General features: G+C 40.5%; 1 protein-coding gene across 2 annotated transcripts in view; it reads right to left on the bottom strand.

Moving 5' to 3' along the window:
* The window catches only part of LOC126237101 (general vesicular transport factor p115), a 232,124-nt gene that overhangs the window by 130,830 nt on the left and 78,393 nt on the right, over nt 1-22,901 (bottom strand). For both annotated transcript variants that reach the window (XM_049946909.1, XM_049946910.1), the window contains exon 4: nt 21,820-21,916. In XM_049946909.1, the coding sequence (XP_049802866.1) occupies nt 21,820-21,916 (97 nt within the window). The remainder of the gene's footprint in view (nt 1-21,819; nt 21,917-22,901) is intronic.

Raw genomic sequence — 22,901 nt, 5'->3', positions numbered from 1 at the left:
ACCAGTACCCGGAGTTACAGGAACGTATGGAGGGTACACAGTAATAATAATAGGCAAGAACTAAATCATTTCATCACATTCAATGATATGAAAATTACCAGCAAATTCTTTAGGAAAAAGACATTTACAAAGATAAATGGAATGCAAGAAGGAGCCATTAGTCTCTTAAAAATAAAGCAGTAAATCAATCCGAAGATTGGTTTGAATACCACAGTGCTTTACTACTTATGGTCCTGTTGGAAGTGCAACACTGTTGCCTTCCTCCAACATTTGATAACTGACTTACCCAGCCAGTTATAGGGGGACCTACTATTTAATGTAGATTCATACTAGGATTGACTGGAGATCAAACCCAAGGCCTTTATCTTTGTAGTCTGACACTCTGCATCTGAGCCACAACTTCTTTATTATTTTATTGTACATAGATAACTTGGCTCACTTGTCCAAGATGTACCAGAGGACATAACGTGAATTTAGATCTCTATCCTGTTATAGCCAAGATAAACCTGTTGATCAGATGGAAGAAATGAATTACACAACACCCAAGATGAAGTATTTAAAAATTCATCTATTACAAGAAAACAGTATAAAACACTTGTCTCAGTGACACCTCTCACAATGTCTGCAGAACGAAATCACATAGAGTAATGTAAACAAAGAATGAGAAAACACGAAGTCATCATTAACAGAGCAACAATGGAAGCTGTAAGGAAAAAGAATAAATTCAGGAAGAACAGTCTCAAAGTATGGAATCAAAGTAGAGAATGCAGTTAAAACAGAACAAAAAGCATACCTCAAACCCATATGATAATTCAGAAGAGACTCTGGTTATATCTGCAGGAAAGCACATCTTCACCAAAACAATAAGGAAGCTCTTCAAGTGTTGTGGAACAGATTTATTTCGTCATAATGAATGATGGGCATGGTGGGCAGAAGATGACCTCAAAAATGAATGTCATATATAAAGAGACATGCATAAAATACCATCAAGAACTATATACTGAAGAAGATGAAAAAGAACACACGTCAAGTTGCAGACAGGCACGATTAAAGGACACTCACATGCAGCTTTCAGCCACATACAACCACCAAATCCAGCAACTCGGGCCTGAGATACTGGTGTTGGTGGTCGTGTATGCATGAGAGGTGTGTGTGTGTGTGTGTGTGTGTGTGTGTGTGTGTGTGTGTGTGTGTGTGTCTTTGTCTCTAGTGGAGAAAGCTACATATGACTTTCTGTTAATCGTGCCTGTCTGCAACTTTACGTGTCTTCTTTACGGTAAGCAGCAATCTATCTTTCCCTACATTGTTGATATTCCCGCCTGCAGTTTCCATTGTTTGAAGATGAAAAGGAGGAAGAAAAACAACTTCAGAAGATGAAGGGGACCAACTTGTGCATCAAGGAGATGATATCACATCATGTAACACACAGGAAGCCCTGAAACAGATGAAAAACAGTAAAGCTATGGGGCCTGATGGAATCAATGTATAACTCCTTAAATATGGAAGATAACTTACCTGAAGCTCTTACATGTCTTAAAAGACTGTTGGAAGATGAGGGTAGTAACTGAAGCATGAAAGGTGGAGAAGAATAAATGTCTGTGAGAAATGTAGAGGAATATGCTTACTAAATGCTTCTTACAAACTCTACATAAGAATTATTAACAACAGAATGAAAAATATTGCTAACACCCTCTTAATGGAGGGGCAATATGGCTTTAGAAACGGCTGCTCTTGTAATGCCAGATAAAAGATAAACACCTCACCATCAAGCTGTTGCTCATTTATTTTGTTTTGAAGACAAGGGTCCATTTGTTTAGTAAGCTAGTCAGTCAGACCCCAACTCTCAGCTGATACACATCTGCATAATGATAAATTAAGTGTTTATCTTTTCTTGTGTTTACCTTGTTGAATATTTCTTAAATTTTGTCCATGATTTCTGTTTAGTAAGTGTAAATTCAGGTAGTATGTAGCACAGTTTTCATTTCTTCAGGACAGACAGCAACATGGCTCACTGAGGCATCAGTGGCCATTGGTGACACATCAGAGGATAGCCAGTTGTGTATCTAGGATTCGGTCTGTTTTTATAGTTTACTTCCTCAGTTAGTCTTGCTAGGATGGGTAGGATGTGTACATTCTGTGTGCTGACACAGGAGAAATTGGCTGCAGTTTGTGAACAACTGAATGCATTTTTGGTTACAGTCAGTTACCTTCAGGTTATTGCCTCAGGGTGTAGCACTGTGCCAAAGAACGTGACATGTCCATTGAACACATCAGGCCTCTCTTGTTTTGCCCATGTGCTCTTCTGCTGAGACACCTCCTAATGTACTCGATGCAGTGGATCCATTATCACAGCAAAGTGAGTGGTGGGGAGGGGGGGGGGGGTTATGTGTTCGCGTCACTCAAGGGCAATGCTCAATATGGAGACTGAATGACTGGCATTGTCCGTTCACCCAGTGATTGGACAGGTGGCTGCTCCTTCAGCAGGGTCCGAGCAAGCACATGGGAGGAGGGTTTTCTAGTTACTGGGAGCTGCAATGTTAGGTGTGTTATGGAGCACTTTTAAGCAGATAGTGTTCAGGGCTGGAAAGAAAGCCAATGTGCACTCAGTTTGTCTGCCGGGGTGCCTCATCCGAGATATGGAGGTGACTGTCTGCAGCTATCTAAGAGAGCAGGGTGCAGCTGCTTCCAAGTTGTGGATCAAGTTGGCACCAACAACGCCTGTCGCATAGGTTCTGAGGCCATTCTCAGTTCATACAGGTGGCAGGTGGAAGCAATAAAGGCTGCTGACCTCACATCTGGCATCCAAGCAGAGCTCACAATTTGTACCATTGTTCCCATAGTTGATCTGGGTCCTTTGGTTATAAGCTGAGTGCAAGGTCTCAACCACAGGATTCGTTAAGTCTATGATGGTCTTGGCTGTAGATTTTTAGACCTACATTATTGGTTGGGGATTTGTAGGACTCCGCTTGATACGTCAGGGGTGCAGTACATAAAGGAAGCAGCTACTCGGGTAGCAGAGTACTTGTGGAGTGCACATCAGGTTTTTTTAGACTAGGTGGTAGTTTGAGGTGCTCTGATGAACACTCTCCAGTCAATAAGCAGCAAGGGAAGTCAGACTATGTTGAGAGTGAAGACACTTTCACTGTAAAAATTTTATCAGTAAATTTTCAAAGTATTCATAAAAAGTTTTTGAATTTACTGGCCTTCAGGCAAGTTCTCACAGTCAATTTATTCTTGGGACTGACATCAGGTGGAAAGCCAAAGTGGGAAGCTCTGAGATACTTAACGAGTCGTGGAACGGAAGACACATTAGAGGTCATAGGAGAGAGAGAGAGAGAGTGTTCACTGCAGTTGACAAAAATGATGTCTCCACTAACGTTGACACTGAGTGAGACACTGAAGTTACCTGGTCGTGTGTAACAGGTCTAGGTGAAATCATACTGACTGTTGGATGTTGCATGTATTTACTGGGAACCCAATTTTGCTGTGGCAGTTATAGAGTTATTCAAAGAAAGTCTACAGTCACTAGTGCAATACTAGTTTCAGGCGACTTTACAGACTAGGATGTCTAAGGATTCACTCCAGGTAGTACTGACAGGTAGTCGTGCGAAGTACTTTGAACACATTTTCAGAAAAACTCTCTTGAGCAGTTAGTTCAGCAGCCCACAAGCAATGGAAATATCTTAGACCTGGTAGCTACATATATGCTAGATATTATTGACAACATCAGTATAGGATGGTGGATTAGTGATCATGATGTCATTATAGCAATTATGGTTATGAAAGTTAATAAATCAGTTAAGAGGGCTAGGAGAGTGTTTCTGCTAGAAAGAGCAGATAAGCAGTTGTTAGAGAGTGAACTGGCATCACTCAGTTCCAGTAAGATGGATGTAGAGGAATTGTGGACAAAGTTCAAGCAGATTGTAAATCGTTGCCTGGAGAATTATGTGCCACCATGGTTCAACAATGAGATTCGGAAAATGCAGAGAAAGCAGAAGATGCTGCATTCTCAGTTCAAAAGAGAACATGCAAATGATGACAAGCAAAGGTTAGTAGATGGATGGATGGATATGTTGGTATGGGTGCATGACAGCACAGTCTCCCCCCGCGCGGAAACAGTCCGAGACGAGCGTTGGGAAAAAACACTAAACAGGAGTATAAATTAGCATGGAAACAAAAGGTGGAAAACCATGTGTGCACCTACATGGAAGCACAAAACAAAGTATCATATCAATATTAAAACATCAACTAAATAGGAAGGAAGTGGCAGAAGGAGTGAAAACAATATAGCAGATGGAGATGGTTGGCTGATCACAAGAATAAAAGAAGTATGAGAAGCCACTCTGCAACACACTAAAACCTTCAGCCAACAAGCTTACGTCAGAGTCCAGATAAATAATGAAAGTTTAAAACTTTAGTCACACTCGTCTCATTATCAGCTAAAATAGAGGACAGATCCCCACCAACATTTGATTCTGCTCTCGCATCATGGTATAAAATGCCCTCTGTTAAAATATGGCGTACAGAGATGTGCACATCACAAGTATCACAAAAAGGGGGGATCCTTGCACCTCAATAAAAAAAGCCACGTGTAAGAGAGCAGGGCCCAGTGCAAAGATGTGTGGAGGTCACTTCATCCCATCCGAGAAACTGGCAGGAGGAACACAACAGCACAATAGTTGACTTCAAAAACCAAAGCTTATTGTCCATTACTGCCAGTCATTCCTCATCTCACAACTGCATGAACTTTCTATGTAGTGCAGAAGCAACAGCCTGCAGAGGAATAGGACACTGTGCCACATCCTGTCCTCTGCAGGCCTCCTTGGCCTGTTCATTTCCCCATATCCTCACATGCCCTGGCTCCTAATAGAATGACACCTGCTTTCCCTGTCATTGGAACAAGTATAGTTGGTCATATATCAGCTGGCTAAAGGTTCTGTAGTGACTGTAAGGCACCCAAGGGAATTGGAGTAAATGAGAAACTGTTTGCCCTGAATATGATGCATCTGCTCCAGTGCCTTCAGGTTTGTGTGAAGCTCTGCTGAGCAAACAGTATACTCATCATGAAGGCGAATTCTGGTGACATGGTTGGGGAACACTACAGAGCAACCAAAGGAATTCCCTTGTTTGGAGCCATTAGTATGAAATACTGTGAAATTTTGATGCAGATATAAAATGTTAAAAAAACAGAGACTGAAATGTAAGATATGGCATACTATCTTTCTTAAAATTGGTCAAATCTAAAATAAGTCTGGGCCTCTGGAGGAGCCAAAGTGGAAATCTGCTCCATCCTTGATGTAAAATATTAAGGCTGGCCATGCTCATTGCTAAAACGCAAACGTTTGTGCGAATCCCATAAGGCCTTGTTGCTCATTGCCGATTATGAAAAAACTTTTCCAATGGAGGCCAAGCAATGGTATGGTATGCAGGTGGATGGTATTTTACATGCTTGACACAATGAAAGTAGCCACTAGGCATATAAACACAAGGTTAGTAGAGACAGGGCATAAATGCAGACAGGAAAAAAAAGTTCCCAGATATCCCAGTTACAAATACACTTTTTCCCGTGTGAAAGTACAATTTTCCCTGGGCGAAGGTACACTATACCCTAGTGAAAGTGCAAAGTACTTTTTTCGGAAATAATTGACAATATACTCTCCATCATAGCTGTAAAATTTATCAGCTTTTTTAATGGATAAGGTATTATACACCGGCATGGTCTAGGCATAGCATCTTTGATTAGTAATCAAAATGTCCTCAGCCCCAGGTTCAAAACCTGCCACCGCTAAAATTTTTATTAATAATCATCACTGGCTGCCGAAGACTTCTGGCATAAGAAGCCACCCTCATTCTGCTAATGACCTTGTCAAAGAGGGCGGAGGAGTGGACAGAAGCTTCAGGGTACTCTTGTCCTAGGGGTGGGAAACTGCCCATGAAGGCAGAAGAATCAGCAATGATCAACGGCACCAGGATGCAGAAAGCAATGGAAACCACTGCATTAATGACACATAACGTGTATCCACAGGACATGTGGCCTGCAGTTTATAAAGTGTCATGATGATCTCTCCATTGGCAAAAGATTCCAGAACACTCCACATTCAGACCTCCGGTAGGGGACTGCCAAGGGGGAGGTAACCATGGAAAAAAGATTGAATAATCAACAAAAGGATAAAGTTCTATGAGCTGGGGCATTGAATGTCAGTAGCCTGAATGTGATAGGGTAGCTAGTAAATCTGAAAAAGGAAATGCAAAGGCTCAATCTAGATATAATAGGGGTCAGTGAAGTGAAATGGAAAGAAGACAAAGATTTCTGGTCGGATGAGTATAGGGTAATATAAACAGGAACAGGAAATTGTATAACGGGCACAGGATTCTTATCAATAAGAAAGTAGGGCAAAGAATGTGTCACAGTGAACAGTTCAGTCATAGGGTTGTTCTTGTCAGAATCGACAGCAAACCAATGATGACAACAATAGTTGAGGTATACATGCCGACGTCACAAGCTGAAAACGAAGACAGAGTATATGAGGATGTTGAAAAGGTAATACAGTACTTAACAAGGGGGATGAAAATCTAGTAGTCATGGGGGACTGGAAAAGGCTACTGGAGAATATGGACTTGAGCCGAGGAATGAGAGAAGAGAAAAACTAATTGAGTTCTTTAATAATTTTCAGCTAGTACTTTCTTTAATAATTTTCAGCTAGTACTACTGAGTTCTCTGTTCAAGAATCACAAGAGGAGGAGGTATACTTAGGAAAGACCGGGTGATTTTAGTTAGATTATACCAGGGTCAGACACAGATACCGAAATCAGATACTGGACTGTAAGGTGTACCCAGGAGCAGATATAGACTCAGATCACAACGCAGTAGTGATGAAGAGTAGGCTGAAGTTCAAGAGATTAGTCAGAAAGAATCAATACGCAAAGAAGTGGGATACAGAAGTACTAAGGGATGATGAGACATGCTTGAAGTTGTCTAAGGTTATAGATACAGCAATAAGTAATAGCTCAGTAGCCAGTATATTTGAAGAGGAATGGACATCTCTAAAAAGGGCCATAACAGAAGTTGGGAAGGAAAACATAGGAACAAAGAAGATAACTGCGAAGAAACCATGGGTAACAGAAGAAATACTTCAACTGACTGATGAAAGGAGGATGTACAAAAATGTTCAGGGAAATACAGAAATACAAGTTGCTGAGGAATGAAACAAAAAGGAAGTACAGGAAAGCTAAGGCGGAATGGCCACATGAAAAATGTGAAGAAATCTAAAAAGAAATGACTGTCTGAAGAACTGACTCAATATACAGGAAAGTCAAAACAACCTACAGTGACATTAAAAGCAAGGGTGGTAACATTAAGAGTGCAATGGAAATTCCACTGTTAATTGCAGAAGTGAGAGCAAGTAGGTGGAAAAAGAACATTGAAGGCCTCTATGATGGGGAAGATTTGTCTGACACGACAGAAGAAGAAACAGGAGTCAATTTAGAAGAGTTAGGGAGCCAGTATTAGAATCAGAATTTAAGAGAGGTTTGGAAGACTTAAGATCAAATAAGGCAGAAAGGATAGATAATATTCCATCAGAATTTCTAAAATCATTGGAGGAAGTGGCAAGAAAATCGATTATTGACATTGGTGTGTAGAATGTGCGAGCCTGGCGAATTACAGTCTGACTTACGGAAAAATATCATCCACATAATTCTGAAGACTGCAAGAACTGGAAAGAGCGAGAATTATCGCACAATCAGGTTCACAGCTCTTGCATTCAAGTTGCTGACAAGAATAATATACGTAAGAATGGAAAAGAAAATTGACGATGTGTCCGAGTTTCACTTTAGAAAAGGTAAAGGCATCAGAGAGGCAATGCTGACATTGTGGTTGATAATGCAAGCAATACTAAAGAAAAATCAAGATACGTTCAGAGGATCTTTTTTTGGTGTGTGTGTGTGGGGGGTGGGGGGGTTAGGGCGCAAAACATCTAAGGTCATAAGTGCCCAGTAAAGAACTAGAGAATGCTGGGACCACAAGGGCAAAAAACTGTTGCGAGATCCAATACAAAAAGGAAGAAAAATCAAATCTAAAACATCAAGATGTTGCGGAAGAGTATCTAAAAGACGTCAACAAGAAACCAGAGTCAACAGGTAGAAATCAAATCTCTTTTGCCACATTACCGCTTTAAAAAAAAAGATTAAAACGTGAGCCACAGCTCGCACGTGATCTGCTAAAATGTCCAGCAAAGCGGGCGGCAGCCCAACCCTGAGACATAAGTGGCTAAAATATTGGCAGAGGATAAGGAAATGTCTGACCGGTAATGGCTGGCTACAAAAAGGGCAGCTGGGTGCAGGGTCGCCACTCAACAAGTGGTGGTGACTAAAGCGGCAGTGCCCTATTCGCAACCAAGGTAACATTACTTCCTCACGGCGAGACAGCTGGGAGGAAGTCTGCCAGGCTGTTGGGAGAGGTTTCACTTATCTGAGTTTGTTCCCATGAAGGGAGCACCAATAGTTATGCCAAAGTGACGTGATACGCTGTTAGAGGAAAGTACAAATATCTTGTGAGGGAACAGAGTAAGAGGCGGGTCGACCGAGATGGACGGCGGCCTTGGCTGCAGCATCAATCGCAGGCAAACCGACATGGCCCCCCATGAACATCACTTGGGCTGCCCCATCCGGGAACAAATTGAGGCAGTCTTGGATCTGTCGAACGATGGGGTGGACTGGATCGGGATCATCTAGACTCTGAAGAGCACTGAGGGAGTCAAGGCAGATCACACAGAGTGAGCTGGAGCCTACAGACATAGTGAACAGGCTGATAGAGGGCAAAAAGCACTGCTGTAAAAATTGTGCACTGGTCGAGAAGCCGGTACTGAAACTTATCAGCGCCGATGACAAAAGCACAGCCAACTCCATGGGCAGACTTTGAACCATCAGTGTACAAAAATATGCTATCGGCAAGTTGTGAGCGAAGTTCAAGAAATTTGCAGCGATAGGTCAGCTCGGGAATCTAATCCTTCGGGAACAAGCTGAGGTCAAAACGAACACAAATCTGTGTCTGAAGCCAAGGTGGAGAAAGGCTCTCCCCCATTCAGAAAGTGGCAGGAAGTGTGAACTGCAGCTGCTGAATCAGGTGACAAAAGTGGACGCTGGGAGGCTGCAGAGAAGAAAAGTACATCTCGTGCTGGCGGTCAAGAATGTCATTAAAAAAAAAATGTGGGGGGGGGGGGGGGGTCAAAGGTAGGGGGGCCTAGTGCCGGTATTGCAGTGGTAGTTCACCGGCTCCTGCGTAGAGACTTAACGGGACTAGTACGGAAGGTACCAGTGGTGAGACGGATCTCCAAATGGTGTATTGTATTTAGACAGCGTAAGATAGAAGGCCGTGCAGAGGAGTAGACAATGCAACCATAATCCAATTTTGAATGGACAAGAGATCAATAGAGGTGGAGGAGGACAGTCTGTCTGGCCAGCTCTTTTGATGTTCTTCTCTCATTTATGTTTTATTTCTGCAGTATTATTCTGGAGTAATGGGCTACAGTAAAATCCTTTGTAAGAGTATAGTAGAGTAGAATCAAAATTATAAAAATTTAACTGAAAACTGAAACAATGAAAAATTCCCAGAATTTAAAAAAATTCCTAGGTTTCTCCCAGATTTTTCTGGGATGATAAAATTCCTGGGTTTTTCCTAGTTATCTTGGGGCGTATACATCCTGAGAGATTCATGCATCTATGAAAAATCTATCGTGAAGTGTAGAACATCTATCACTATCATATCCTTAGTGAAAGATCTGGCAGGGAACCCAAGAAATTTCTGGTCCTATGTAAGACCGCTAAGTGTGTCTAAGGTTTCTATCCAGTCACCTGTTGCCCAGTTCGATGTGTCAATAGAAGATAACAAAACAAAAGCCAAAGTTTTAAATTTCACAGTTAAGAAATTGTTCATGCTGGAGAATTGTACAAAGATGCTGTCATTTGACGATTGATCAGACTCCTGTATGGAAAACACAGTAATAAACATCCGTGGCATAGAGAAGCAGCTGGAAGTCACAAGGTCTGGATGGAGCCCCATTTCAGTTTTTCAAAGATTACACTGTAGCACTGGCTCCTATCCTAGCTAGAGTTTATTGTGAATCTCTGTCAGTGCAAAGTCCCAGGTAACTGGAATAAAGCAGAGGTGACTCTTGCGTATAAGAAGGGCAAAAGAACAGACCCACAAAATTACAGACCAACATCACTAACATAAGTTTGCTGCAGAATCCTTAAACACATTCTAAGATTGAATGTAATAAATTTTCTTGAGACAGAGAATCTTATACCCAAGAATCAGCATGGTTTTACAAAGTGTTGCTCGTATGAAACTCAGCTTGCCCTTTTCTCACTAAGGATGAAGGGCAACAGGCAGATTCCATATTTCTAGATTTCCAGAAAGTATTTGTCATGGTGCACCACTGCAGGTTGTTAAAGGAGGTATGAGCATATGGAATAAGTTCACAGATATGCGAGTAGCTCAAAGACTTCTTATGTAAAAGTAACCAGTATGTTGTCCATGATAGCGAGTGTTCATCAGAAACAAGGGTATCATCAGGAGTGCCTCAGGGATGTGTGATAGGACTATTATTATTTTCTACATACATAAATGATTTGGTGGACAGGGTGGGCAACAATCTGCAGTTGTTTCTTGATGATGCTGTGGCATATGACAAGGTGTTGAAGTTGAGTGACTGTAGGATGATAGGAGATAACTTAACCAAATTTCTAGTTGGTGTGATGAATGGCAGCTAGCTGCATATGCAGAACGATCAAAGGCAGAGCCACGTGTGAAAGCACCCACGTGATTTACCAACTGACCTGCCTACACTGTGAAGCTTTCTATGTGGGAATGACCAGCAACAAACTGTCCATTCGCATGAATGGACACAGGCAGACAGTGTTTGTTGGTAATGAGGGGCACCCTGTGGCTAAACATGCCTTGGTGCACGGCCAGCACATCTTGGCACAGTGTTACACCGTCCGGGTTATCTGGATACTTCCCACTAACACCAACCTGTCAGAACTCCGGAGATGGGAACTTGCCCTTCAGTATATCCTCTCTTCTAGTTATCCGCCAGGCCTCAACCTCTGCTAATTTCAAGTTGCCGCCGCTCATACCTCACCTGTCTTTCAACAACATCTTTGCCTCTGTACTTCTGCCTCGACTGACATCTCTGCCGAATCTCTTTGCCTTTACAAATGTCTGCTTGTGTCTGTGTATGTGTGGTTGGATAAGGGTGTGTGTGCGCGAGTGTATACCTGTCCTTTTTTCCCCCTAAGGTAAGTCTTTCCGCTCCCGGGTTGGAATGACTCCTTACCCCCTCCCTTAAAACCCACATCCTTTCGTCTTTCCCTCTCCTTCCCTCTTTCCTGATGAAGCAACCGTTGGTTGCGAAAGCTAGAATTTTGTGTGTATGATTGTGTTTGTTTGTGTGTCTATTGACCTGCCAGCGTTTTCGTATGGTAAGTCACATCATCTTTGTTTTTAGATATACGAGGGCGGTTCAGAAAGTAACCTCCGATTGGTCACAGTGCGGGTTGTGGGGGGAGTAGCGACGCCATCTGTGCGTTCACACACTCAACAGGTCAGTCGGCATCAAGCCGTGGTCGAGTGAACGTCGTACCTGCGCTAGTTTAGTTTTTGTGGCAGTTTGAAATGTGTGCTGCAATAGAAAACCCCGCCAAATGTGAAGTGCGTGCTGTCATAAGGTTTTTTACGGCCAAAGGATATTCTGCAGCAGCTATTCATCGTGAGCTTTGTGCCGTGTACGGACCAAGAGTTATGAGTGAAGGAGTTGTCCGTGAATGGGTACGTTTATTTAAAAGTGGACGAGAAAACGTTCATGATGAAGAGAGGAGTGGCAGACCATCATTGGTGACTGACGAACTCGTTCAGACAGTTGATGCAAAAGTTCGTGAAAATCGACGTTTCTCAATGTCGGAGTTGTCTACTGGTTTTCCACAGATTTCTAAGACTCTCTTGTACGAGATAGTGACAGCAAGATTGGCTGGCTCCAGGCACAAGCGGGTGATTTTTATGCAGAAGGAATTTCAAAGCTTGTGAAGAGATACGATAAGTGCCTCAATCGCTATGGAGACTATGTAGAAAAATAGTGCAAAGATGTAGTTGTAAGATGTATATATTAAAATATTTTTATTTAACTTGGTGTATTTTTTTAAATCAACCGGAGGTTACTTTCTGAACGGCCCTCGTATAAAGTATAAGTTAATGTGGATAAGTAAGGGGGAAAAACTATAATGTTTGGGTACAGCATTAGTTGTGTCCTGCTTGACACAGTCACGTTATTAAAACATCTGGGTGTAACACTGCAAAATGATATGAAACTGGACAAGCACGAGACGACTGTGGTAGGGAAAGTAAATGATTGACTTCATTTTATTGGGAGAATTCTAGGAAAGTGTGGTTCATCTGTACAGGAGACCACATATAGGATGCTAGTGTGACCTACTCTTGAGTACTGCTGGAGTGTTTGGGATCCGTAACACGTCAGATTAAAGGAAGACATCAAAGCAATTCAGAGGCAGGCTGCTAGATACATTACTGGTAGATTCGAATGACACGTAAGTGTTACAGACACACTTCAGAAACTCAAATGGGACTCCCTGGAAGGAAAGCAACATTCCTTTTGAGGAACACTATTGAGAAAATTTAGAAAACAGGCATTTAAAGCTGACAGCAGGACGAATCTTCTGCCTGCAAAATATATTGTGCATAAGGTTCACAAAAGATAAGAAACTTGAAATTACGGCTCATATGGAGGCAAACACACAGTCGTTTTCTCCCTCACTCTATTTGTGCATGGAACAGGAAAGGAAATGATTAGCAGTGATATGGGGTACCCTCCCCCAAGTGATATAAAGTGGTCTGCATTATGTAGATGTAGATTTAGATGTAGCTGTAGAAATGAGACTTACAAATTGAAATAATTGAATATTTTTAACGGACCTGATTCTTTGCACAGCACAGTGAAGAAGTCTGCCATAAAGAGTCTATGACACAGAATTGTTGCAATGAGTCTCAACAATGCAGCACAGTGCATACTAAGCTTCACTAGAGGAATGCTGTACCACGAGTTGAACAGGTACACTGCGCACATCTTTTATTTTGTCTGTACCACATCACCCTGCCCCGATACACAATGAGTCACTTTCACATACACACTCCTGTGATTTGCTTCTTGGCGAAACAAGCACTGTATCATTTGAGAGAGACAGAGGTGAGGGAGCGTGTCAGGACTTAGCCCAGTTCACTGTTACTAGTGCCATATCATCACAACGCGCATACACAGTATTGTGCCATAATCTAAGGGTGAAATTAAAAATTAAAGTTGTTTTTCCAAACTCTGTCAACATACGCATTATGTTTAAATTGTTAAATCTCAGAGTGATCAGATAAATATGTTTCCCTAAATACATTGTTTTAAATAAAAAACAAGTGGTGCTAAATAATAAAGCTAGAAAGCCAAAAATTTGTCAGAATGTACAAATGCATATCAAAATAAATCGTTACAAGTTTTAACTTGATCGGATATTTTGGATTGAAATCCACATATTTTTGAAAAATTGAAGGTGCTAAATATTAGACTTAGGAAGATGAAAATTGGTATGAAACTTCAGTTCGATATAAAAACATTTACTATGTGACCTCATTAAACGACCTCTAACAGTTTTCAAGTAATTTACTGAAAACTAAATTTGGAACACAAACGTCATAGATTAAGTATCATTTATATCACTGATACAAAGTTTTGATTACAGCACCTGATGAAACCAATTAAATAATGAAGCTATAACAAGTTTCAAGACTTTGATGCAATTACCAACCAATACCAGATTTCTTAAAGATGTAGTTCAGAGGTCATGTTCTACTGTCAGTTCCATTCTAAAAAATTCTAACTGGCCAAGCCTTAAATGCAGTCAAGCTAAAACTTTTTCTGTGATTAAAGTCAACTTAACTCCATTCATATAAAAATTATGAAGATTCTAATTATGATTTATGACAGTTTTAAAACAATACATATCTGAGAAAGGGGCCATTTAGAGGCTGCTATCGCAGCATAGAGTAGATGACAGCAGGTGTTCCCTTTGGCTGTCCGCTACGCCCATACATAAATATGGCCAGGGAGGCAGTGACTTCACTTCACTTCACTTCACTTCACTTCACTTCACTTCACTTCACTTCACACCCAGCTATCAATTGCATCAGTCAAAAGGCAGCTTACGTGCTGCCTCGGGTGATGTCACAGCCAGGCTGCAACTAAATGCCTGAAACTTCTTGGCAGATTAAAACTGTGTGCAGGACTGAGACTCGAACCGGGACCTTTGCCTTTCACGGGCAAGTGCTCTACCATCTGAGCTACCCAAGCACGACTCACGCCCCGTCCTCACAGCTTTTGACTCTCGGTCCGCCACACAGTTTTAATCTGCCAGGAAGTTTCATATCAGCGCACACTCTGCTGCAGATTCAAAATCTCATTCTGGAAACATCCCCCAGGCTGTGGCTAAGCCATATCTCCGCAATATCCTTTCTTTCAGGAGTGCTAGTTTGGCAAGGTTTGCAGGAGAGCTTCCGTAAAGTTTGGTAGGTAGGAGACAAGATACTGGCAGAAGTAAAGCTGTGAGGATGGGGTGAGAGTCGTGCTTGGGTAGCTCAGATGGTAGAGCACTTGCCCGCGAAAGGCAAAGGTCCCGAGTTTGAGTCTCAGTCCGGCATACAGTTTTAATCTGCCAGGAAGCTTCATATCAGTGCACACTCCGCTGCAGAGTGAAAATCTCATTCTGGGAACTAAAGTTTACAAAACCACACGGCAAGTGGTGACATTATTTTCCACTATTGCGGTGAGCAATTAACTTTCATTATCATAAGTCAGGGCAAAAAACCATTTAATGGGAACTTACCACATAGGTCATCTTTGAACTGCTCATAGTGCTGTTTATGATAGACACATCATCATCACCATCATCATCAAGAATATCACTATTTTGTGCGTGTGAAATTTTCTTAAATATAATTGAATTAGTTAGAACTTAAAACTTTTATTTGTAATTATAGTTCCTGATCCTGCTGAGTAAACAGAGAGTAGAAACATTTCTTTCAGTGAACAAAAGAATGTGGACTTGCAGACTGGAAACTTTTTGCATCACTTTCTGGCTGACAACAAAAATTGTTTTCAGACCCTCATAAAACATGGAAAATATTCCTAAATTTCGTATTTTCTCATACTGCTATCCACCCGCCACCCTGCAACTTACAATATTTACATTGGTTGTAAACATACTATTTACATCACAATGTGCTCCCATCATTGCAATGAGATGTCAGTCCAAACACCAATTCAATATGAAAAACTTAACATTCATTCCTCCAGGCAACTTTCTTGCCTTGTGTTACTTACATTGTGTAAGTTATATGAAAGTGATGATATTCAGTTATTTAACATTGTTCTCTGAAAATTATTCATGGCCAGCAAACAAATTTCATTATGGCACACAAGTTGTCTGGCCACAGATACATAATGCTGCCTGTGTGAAGCTGGGCCGGGTTACTGGTGTTTGACATAAATTTCAACTTTCTATTTCTACCCCTTCCTGAAAAAATGGGATCTCAACAGAGGGACAACAAACTGATCCTGTAACGTTGTTTTTCTGGCTGAGGTACAGAACAATAAAAATAATGTCCTTCAAAGGGAAATTAACAGTTTACTCCAAAATAGTATTAGATGAACAATCAACAGACTAGGTGTCCGATTTTCAGATGTTGCAATATCAGCTATGAATATCAAAATGATGTCACTAATAAATTAAATAAATTTCAGATCATATATGACACAATACATAGAAGTAGCACGACAAATAATAATACATAATCGAAATTTTATGAAATAATGGCTAACTATATTTTAATACAAGAATGTGAATCTTCGACATTAACTAAGGAAAAGAAGAATATAGTTGGCTGAAATGGAATTTTCTAAAGAAATTTTCAATATATAGCCTCAGAGGAAAATACAGAATAATATTATAAGTGGTGAAATTATGCATAAAAATCTCAGGGGGTGGTCTAGGTGGTGCAACCTGACCCATCTCGTCATGTTCTACAGCCTTCCATGAACCACTCTACATACATGAATTGCACTGCTGGAACACTTCATCCCACATGAGCATCTCATTCTCTCATGCCAATAACGTGCCCTTTTTCAAACTCACTTATTTGATGGTACAATTTGTGCATACAGGTGCGAGGTATCCTGCATGTCTGCTCAAGTCACGCTGATCCATTAACTTCAGTTTATAGTTACAACAAGAACTGCAAGCACAATTTACTGATAGTTGGTGGTGTGTCAAAATATCGATATTTACCTTGAACCCGTGGGCTGGCAAGGTGGTGGTGGTGGTGGTTAGTGTTTAACGTCCCGTCGACAACGAGGTCATTAGCTCGGGTTAGGGAAGGAAATCAGCTGTGCCCTTTCAAAGGAACCATCCCGGCATTTGCCTGAAACGATTTAGGGAAATCACGGAAAACCTAAATCAGGATGGCCGGAGACGGGATTGAACCGTCGTCCTCCCGAATGCGAGTCCAGTGTGCTAACCACTGCGCCACCTCGCTCGGTGCGGCTGGCAAGGTTCAAATGCTAAACATTTCTGCAGAACACCTTAATTTACATGTCCTGTGAATATGAACATCCTCTCTCTAGTTATTCAAGGTGTTCTATTTTTTCTGAACATGAGAGTATAAACATATTTTCAAACAATGAAAACTATAGGTTAGAATATCAACAATGTAATGGAAAAGATAGATTGCTACTCACCATAAAGACACCTTGAGTTACCGACAGGCACAATGAAAAGAATGTAACACGATTAGATTTCGGACTAAACTTCTTCAGGAAAGGAAAAGGCCGTTGACATTCTGGTATAAGCTGCCAGAGACGGCAGTCACGTGTGCATGAGTTACGCTTGCCTGTGCGAATGAATGTGTGCATGTTTCTTTTTCAGAAGAAGGCTTTGGGTGAAAGCTAAATGTGTAACAGTCTTAATTACGCCTGTCTGCAACTCAAAGAGCCATCTTTACAGTGAGTAGCAATCTGTCTTTTTCATTATATTGTTGTTATATATATTTTCTATTTTTCCATATCCTTGAAACGCACGTATCAACTTAGAATTTAAAACTATTTCGAAATAGTGAGTGACAATTCAAGTTTGATCAAGAAATAAAAAAGTTTTTACTAAGAGTTTCCTCATCTGTTATTCATTAATTATGCCTACTTTTATATTATACTCATACATATTTACAAAAACATTCTCCCACTTTTAAGGTTGTTTATTTAGTTGGATCCTATAGCCTATCCCTTTCAAGATGATTTAGCATCTGAGTTGTCATATTATATGGTCTAATAAATTATGAGACAGAAATGCTAACCATTTACAGAAGGGGAGATGTTTAATAATGTTGATAGATACAAACAAAAGTGGTGATACTACCTCAGCTATCAGAATTATTGGTTCCTTACTCCGGGTGGTGAGAGGGGTGCGTTGCAAAAGGTTAAAAAGGAGTGGCAGATCCAACACACACCTGTAGTGAGGATAAGATTGGTCTGTCCTCATACTTACTGTCTGATGGCAATCACTGGCCAGAAGAACTGTCTTATAATTTATTAATTGTCTCAACTGAATTTTGTTTTGAAACAATATTATATAGTCTTGTTGTTGAGGTAACATTGCTTTCATGAACTCACAGTGAACTGAAATTGTCACATATTAACTGCTCTCAATGCATTTGTAAAGTGCTAGTACTTCCTAATTAGTTAATTCATTTGACTGATTTGACAGATTATTACAACTGATGTACTTTAGAAAAGGAGAGTGTAGTTACTGTAACTCTCATTGAACCAAATATTTTTTGAATTCATTTATTTGTGACGAAATGCGATGCTTAAAAGTATATTTGTTTTTGAAACAAAAATTCGTGGTCACTCTTTCATAGTAAATCAAATTAGTGATAAGTGTATAGTTTGGGCTGTTCGTCCAGCATTTTATAGAAGTATTATTCTTCAGTCTAGGAGTATGTGTACAGCCTGTTTTGTCTCCATTAAAGCCATCTGTTCCTTGGCCATCCTACATCTTCCTTTCCTATTGGTTACAATAATTTGTTAACTAATTTGTCTGAGAAGATAGACACCTCATCTGAATGGCACTGCAGGACAAACCTCTGTCCTCCTCTGCTCTGGCACAACAGTGGAAAAGTGTAACGCAGCATACACTATCAGGGCTGACAGTCCATCACCATTTATTACGGCATGGTTTAGGTGCATATCGTTGACTTCTCTGCCTACTTTGACGAACGTGTGGAAACATGCTAGACGGCAATGGTGTGAGGAATGACATTGCTGGAGGCAGGAATAGTATCAGACAGTTTTTTCAGGCAAATCCAGGTTCTGTTTGTTTGAAAATGATGGCCCCATTTCGGTTTGCTACAGACATGAGGAGAGACATCACAGTGACTGCATTCACACAATACATACACCATCAACTCAAGGCCTTAAGGTGGGTGTACTACTGGGTACAGCCACAAATCACAGTTGGTGCATGTCTAGGGCACTGTGACCAGTGTGACCTACGAGAATGACATACTGCGACCCATAACCATACCCTTTCTGTACATCACCCCAAACCAGACAGCAAGACAAAGCACAACCACATATTGCTGCACAAACATGTCTCTTCTTGGTGTCACAGGAAGCCAGCCTTTTACCCTGGCCTGCCAGATCACCAGACTTGTCGCCAATCGAAAATATGTGGGAGGTGGTGAAATGATGGGAGCAGTGCTGTGACCCAATGTCAAACACTACAGATGAACTTTGGAACCACATGAATGCAGCATGAATGGCTGTACCACAGGATGCCACTTTCACCTTATAAGTACCGATGCCATCACACAAGGAACAAGCTATCAGGGCCCATGGCAGAACCTGTGCTTACTATGCAATGGGACACATGCTGAACCAAGGTGACTGAAATGCTAGTCATTTCTGCAGTACATACTAACGTATAGGTCCTGTGAATATGAATGAATGTCCTTTCTCTAGTCATTCAAAGTGTTCTGCTTTTTCTGAACATGAGTGTATTTTGGTCAGCATATAACAGCATAGTTCTTTGTTTACAAAATGTAATTAAGATTTACACAGCTCTATAAAAAACCACTGATCAAGCATTTTCAAACATACGAAAATATTTCAGAAACCCAAGCCGACTACAAGAAATGGTATGGTAAACAGACCAGTAGCTTAAAAGCCGCTATGTAAGATATATGTCAAATTCCAATCCCTTCTATACAATTATACAGAACTGTGCTTACATTAATAATTACTTTGGGCAATATACACCTCAGCAAGACCAATAAATACGTCAAGAATGTCAGAGCGTTTATCATAGTACAGTATCAAAAAATTTCCCTCCCACATTTTAGAAACATATGTCACTCTCTTTCAATAACACCTTCAAAGGCAACAGGCCCACCATGACACAAAGATTTAACAGTGCTTTCCAAACTGCTTTATGACTTAATTATTAACCAGGAGAAGGTCCATCTTGATGAAGGTTATTGCCATGCACTCAAGACTAGTATGCCATCACTGATCTATGAATGGCATTCAATCAGTAATGCAACACTTTTTTTCTGAAAGCAGGCTGGTCTTACTCAGGATTGCAGTACACCATATTATTCCCCACTCTTTCAGCTACAAAACCCTATTTTTCCACATAATCTCCATTCAATGTGACAGCCTTACGCCACCTTATAGGGAGGGCCTGTATGCCCACTTTGTACCAATCTACTGGTCGATGTCCGAGTCAACATCTTGCTACATCATCAGTAACTTACCCATCATCAGCCTCATAATATGCAGCAAGCAATTCCACACAGATGGTCCTTCATTGCTCTTTATAGTCTTCTGTTAGGCAACAAGGAACCCAGCAGGCATACACCTCTGAGTACCTCTTAACTAGTGGACAATTGTGTCAGCACTACCAACAGAGATGTCCAGTTGTGTAATGAGGCGTTTCATTGTGATCCTTCAATCACCTCAAATGAGAGTATCTGCATATTGCAACACTGCTGGAGTCACAGCTGTAAGTGGCCACCTGGCACACACAGGAGATCAGGCAGGTTTGCGGGACCTTGTCGTGACTGTGATAGCCTCCTCGCACGATGACTCACCTCACTTTTGTTCACTGCCAGGCTCCCATAGACCTTTTGCAAGTGCCTATGAATATCTGTGATGCTCTGGTTTTCTGCCAAAAGAAACTCAATGACAGCTCTCTGTTTGGAATGCACTTACGTAACAGATGCCATCTTCAAGGCTACGTATAGTGCCACCACCTATCTGAACTTTATGAAACTATACGGGCTGAAGTGAGAATATTCCACAATGTCCCACAACAAATTCCACATTTTTTTCAATCAAAATTGGCCAAAACAAAAAAAGTGTTTCATTATTTGCTGGATGCCCTTCGTAATGTTCCACCTGTTGTACGTTTAACCCAATGCAAAGAATGTCCCACAGTTCCACTTCCATCAGCTATACTGGTCCAACAACTTAAAATACAAACAGTTATGTAGTGAAGTCAAAGTGTAAACACCTATATGATCAATGACTGAGCATTTAACAAAAGTTAAAGAACATTTACATTATCAGTAAAGTTATGTGTGCTAGCATATGCTGCAGAGGAGCAGTCACATTTGCAGGACGAAAAAATTAAAGAAAAAAAAGGTAAGCAGTGGTAAAAATGTAAGCAGCAGCCATACATAATCAAGCTGGATCACTGTTTTTGAAACATCACAATGAAACACAAGGTAAAAACATAATCCTTGTACAAGTACGCCAGATTTTACACAAAAAAGTACCACACACAACAATGCAGCACATAAAGTAGACTAACGCAGATGGCTCATCATAGCATGGTGATGAGAACAGTCTTCTATATCTTTCCCCTGAATGTTGTTGCAAAGTTATGCATTTATGGGAATAGTTTTAACTATTCATTTCACACATCTGATGATGGAAGACAGCTTTCTGAAACATGTAGTGCAGTGAACAACTAATTTACAATGGCAGAGGATGAACAATTTCTTTATCACTGCTTATTCCCATGTAGTCATGATCATTATCATTCCAGCCTTTCAAAACTGGTACACTGATAAAGAAATTCTGTTTTCTTTTGTCTCCTACAAAAGTGCTCCCCTTGAATAAACATAAAACTGTGAAACAAAAGTATTGGTCTTCCAGTTTCCAGGATAGCAGCATCTCAATAGAAACCACTAATAGGAAAGATCCACATGTTCAGGCCCTTATAATATTTCCATTCCGTAAGTATTAGTAGCACGAAATTTTCAAAACAGCATAAACATCTTTCATATCACCAACTATGTACTGTGACAGTAGTCCCTAAATGTAAAATAGGTGATTAATTGACAGCATTATCATTTAACTGCCTATCAATTGTTAAGCAAATAGAAACATTTCACAGTAATAAAATTGCTTCTGCACAAATAAATTTCATACATAGGCTGCACAAATAAATTTCATACATAGGCCACATTACAAACAGTCAAGTTCTACATCTAATGCCTATAAACATTTTGCTCACATACAGCTGACTGATAAGACACAAATATGAATTGTTTTTTCCCTCTTGTCTTTCCATGCCTTACATACCAGGCTCTAAACAATAGGATTTAAAAAAAAAAAAAAAAAAAAAAGAGACACTGAATATACATACATCATTCCTAATGACTTCACGGCTATCTCCCAAGAGGTCCATAAGTCTGGATACACCCATAGGGCTCACCAAAATAATCTCTTGGATTTCCTTTGGCCTGAAATTGAAATTTTTAGTAATTACACAACATTCAAATCATAAGCTAACACACTAAAAGGAGACTCTTATACCAAAAATACCATTTCAACGATTTAAATTTTATTTACATTGTGTTACATGCTTTATGTCTATCGAATTCTTCATGAGAAGTCAGATAAAAGTCTTAACCATATCAAAAAGAACATTCAATCGAGGAAACAAATTCCAGGGAACAGAATGTCTGGCTTTTACATGCCTCAGTGAGGGTAAATTCCAATTACTGCTAAGAGAAACCTTAAAAAGTAGAGAGAGAGAAAAAGTATTCCTAGCTTTTCGAACTTATATGTCCTTCCTCGGATACAAAAAGAAGGATTGGTCAGAAAAGATTAGAAAGGAGGTACAGGTCACTCAGACCATAGGTTGACAGGGCCCCACCTGTCATCTTTCTTAAAGCTTACGGTATTGATACAAGGAAAAATAGTAGGAGAACATGGACTGACCGAAAGAAACGAAAACTGCCTGGTGGGGTGTAATTTACTCATGGCTGACACATGGTGTAAGAATCATAAATGAAGGTGTGTGGAAGAGACCTGGGGATCCCAGAAAGCCTCAGATTCTGCGTCTACACCTACATGAATACTTCACAATTCACACTTAAGTGTCTGACACAGGGTTCATCGAACCACTTGCACACTATTTTTCTACCGTTTTACTCTCAAACAACTTGTGCGAAGAGTGAACACTTCAATCTTTCCATATGAGCTCTTATTTTACTACGATAACCACTCCTCCTCATGTATGTGGGCACCAATAAAAGATTTTTGCGTTTGAAGGAGAAAGTCCATGATTGAACTTTCATAAAGAGATCTCACCAGAATGAAAGATGACTTTGTTTTGATGATTGCCATGCCAACTCGCATATCATATCCACAGTACACTATCCCCTGTTTCACGATAATACAGAATGAGCTACCCTTCTTTGAACTCTTCCAGTGTCCTTGGTA

The sequence above is a fragment of the Schistocerca nitens genome, chromosome 2 (genome assembly GCF_023898315.1).
Source record: "Schistocerca nitens isolate TAMUIC-IGC-003100 chromosome 2, iqSchNite1.1, whole genome shotgun sequence".
NCBI classification, from domain to species: domain Eukaryota; kingdom Metazoa; phylum Arthropoda; class Insecta; order Orthoptera; family Acrididae; genus Schistocerca; species Schistocerca nitens.
This window is presented reverse-complemented; position numbering and strand designations above follow the sequence as displayed.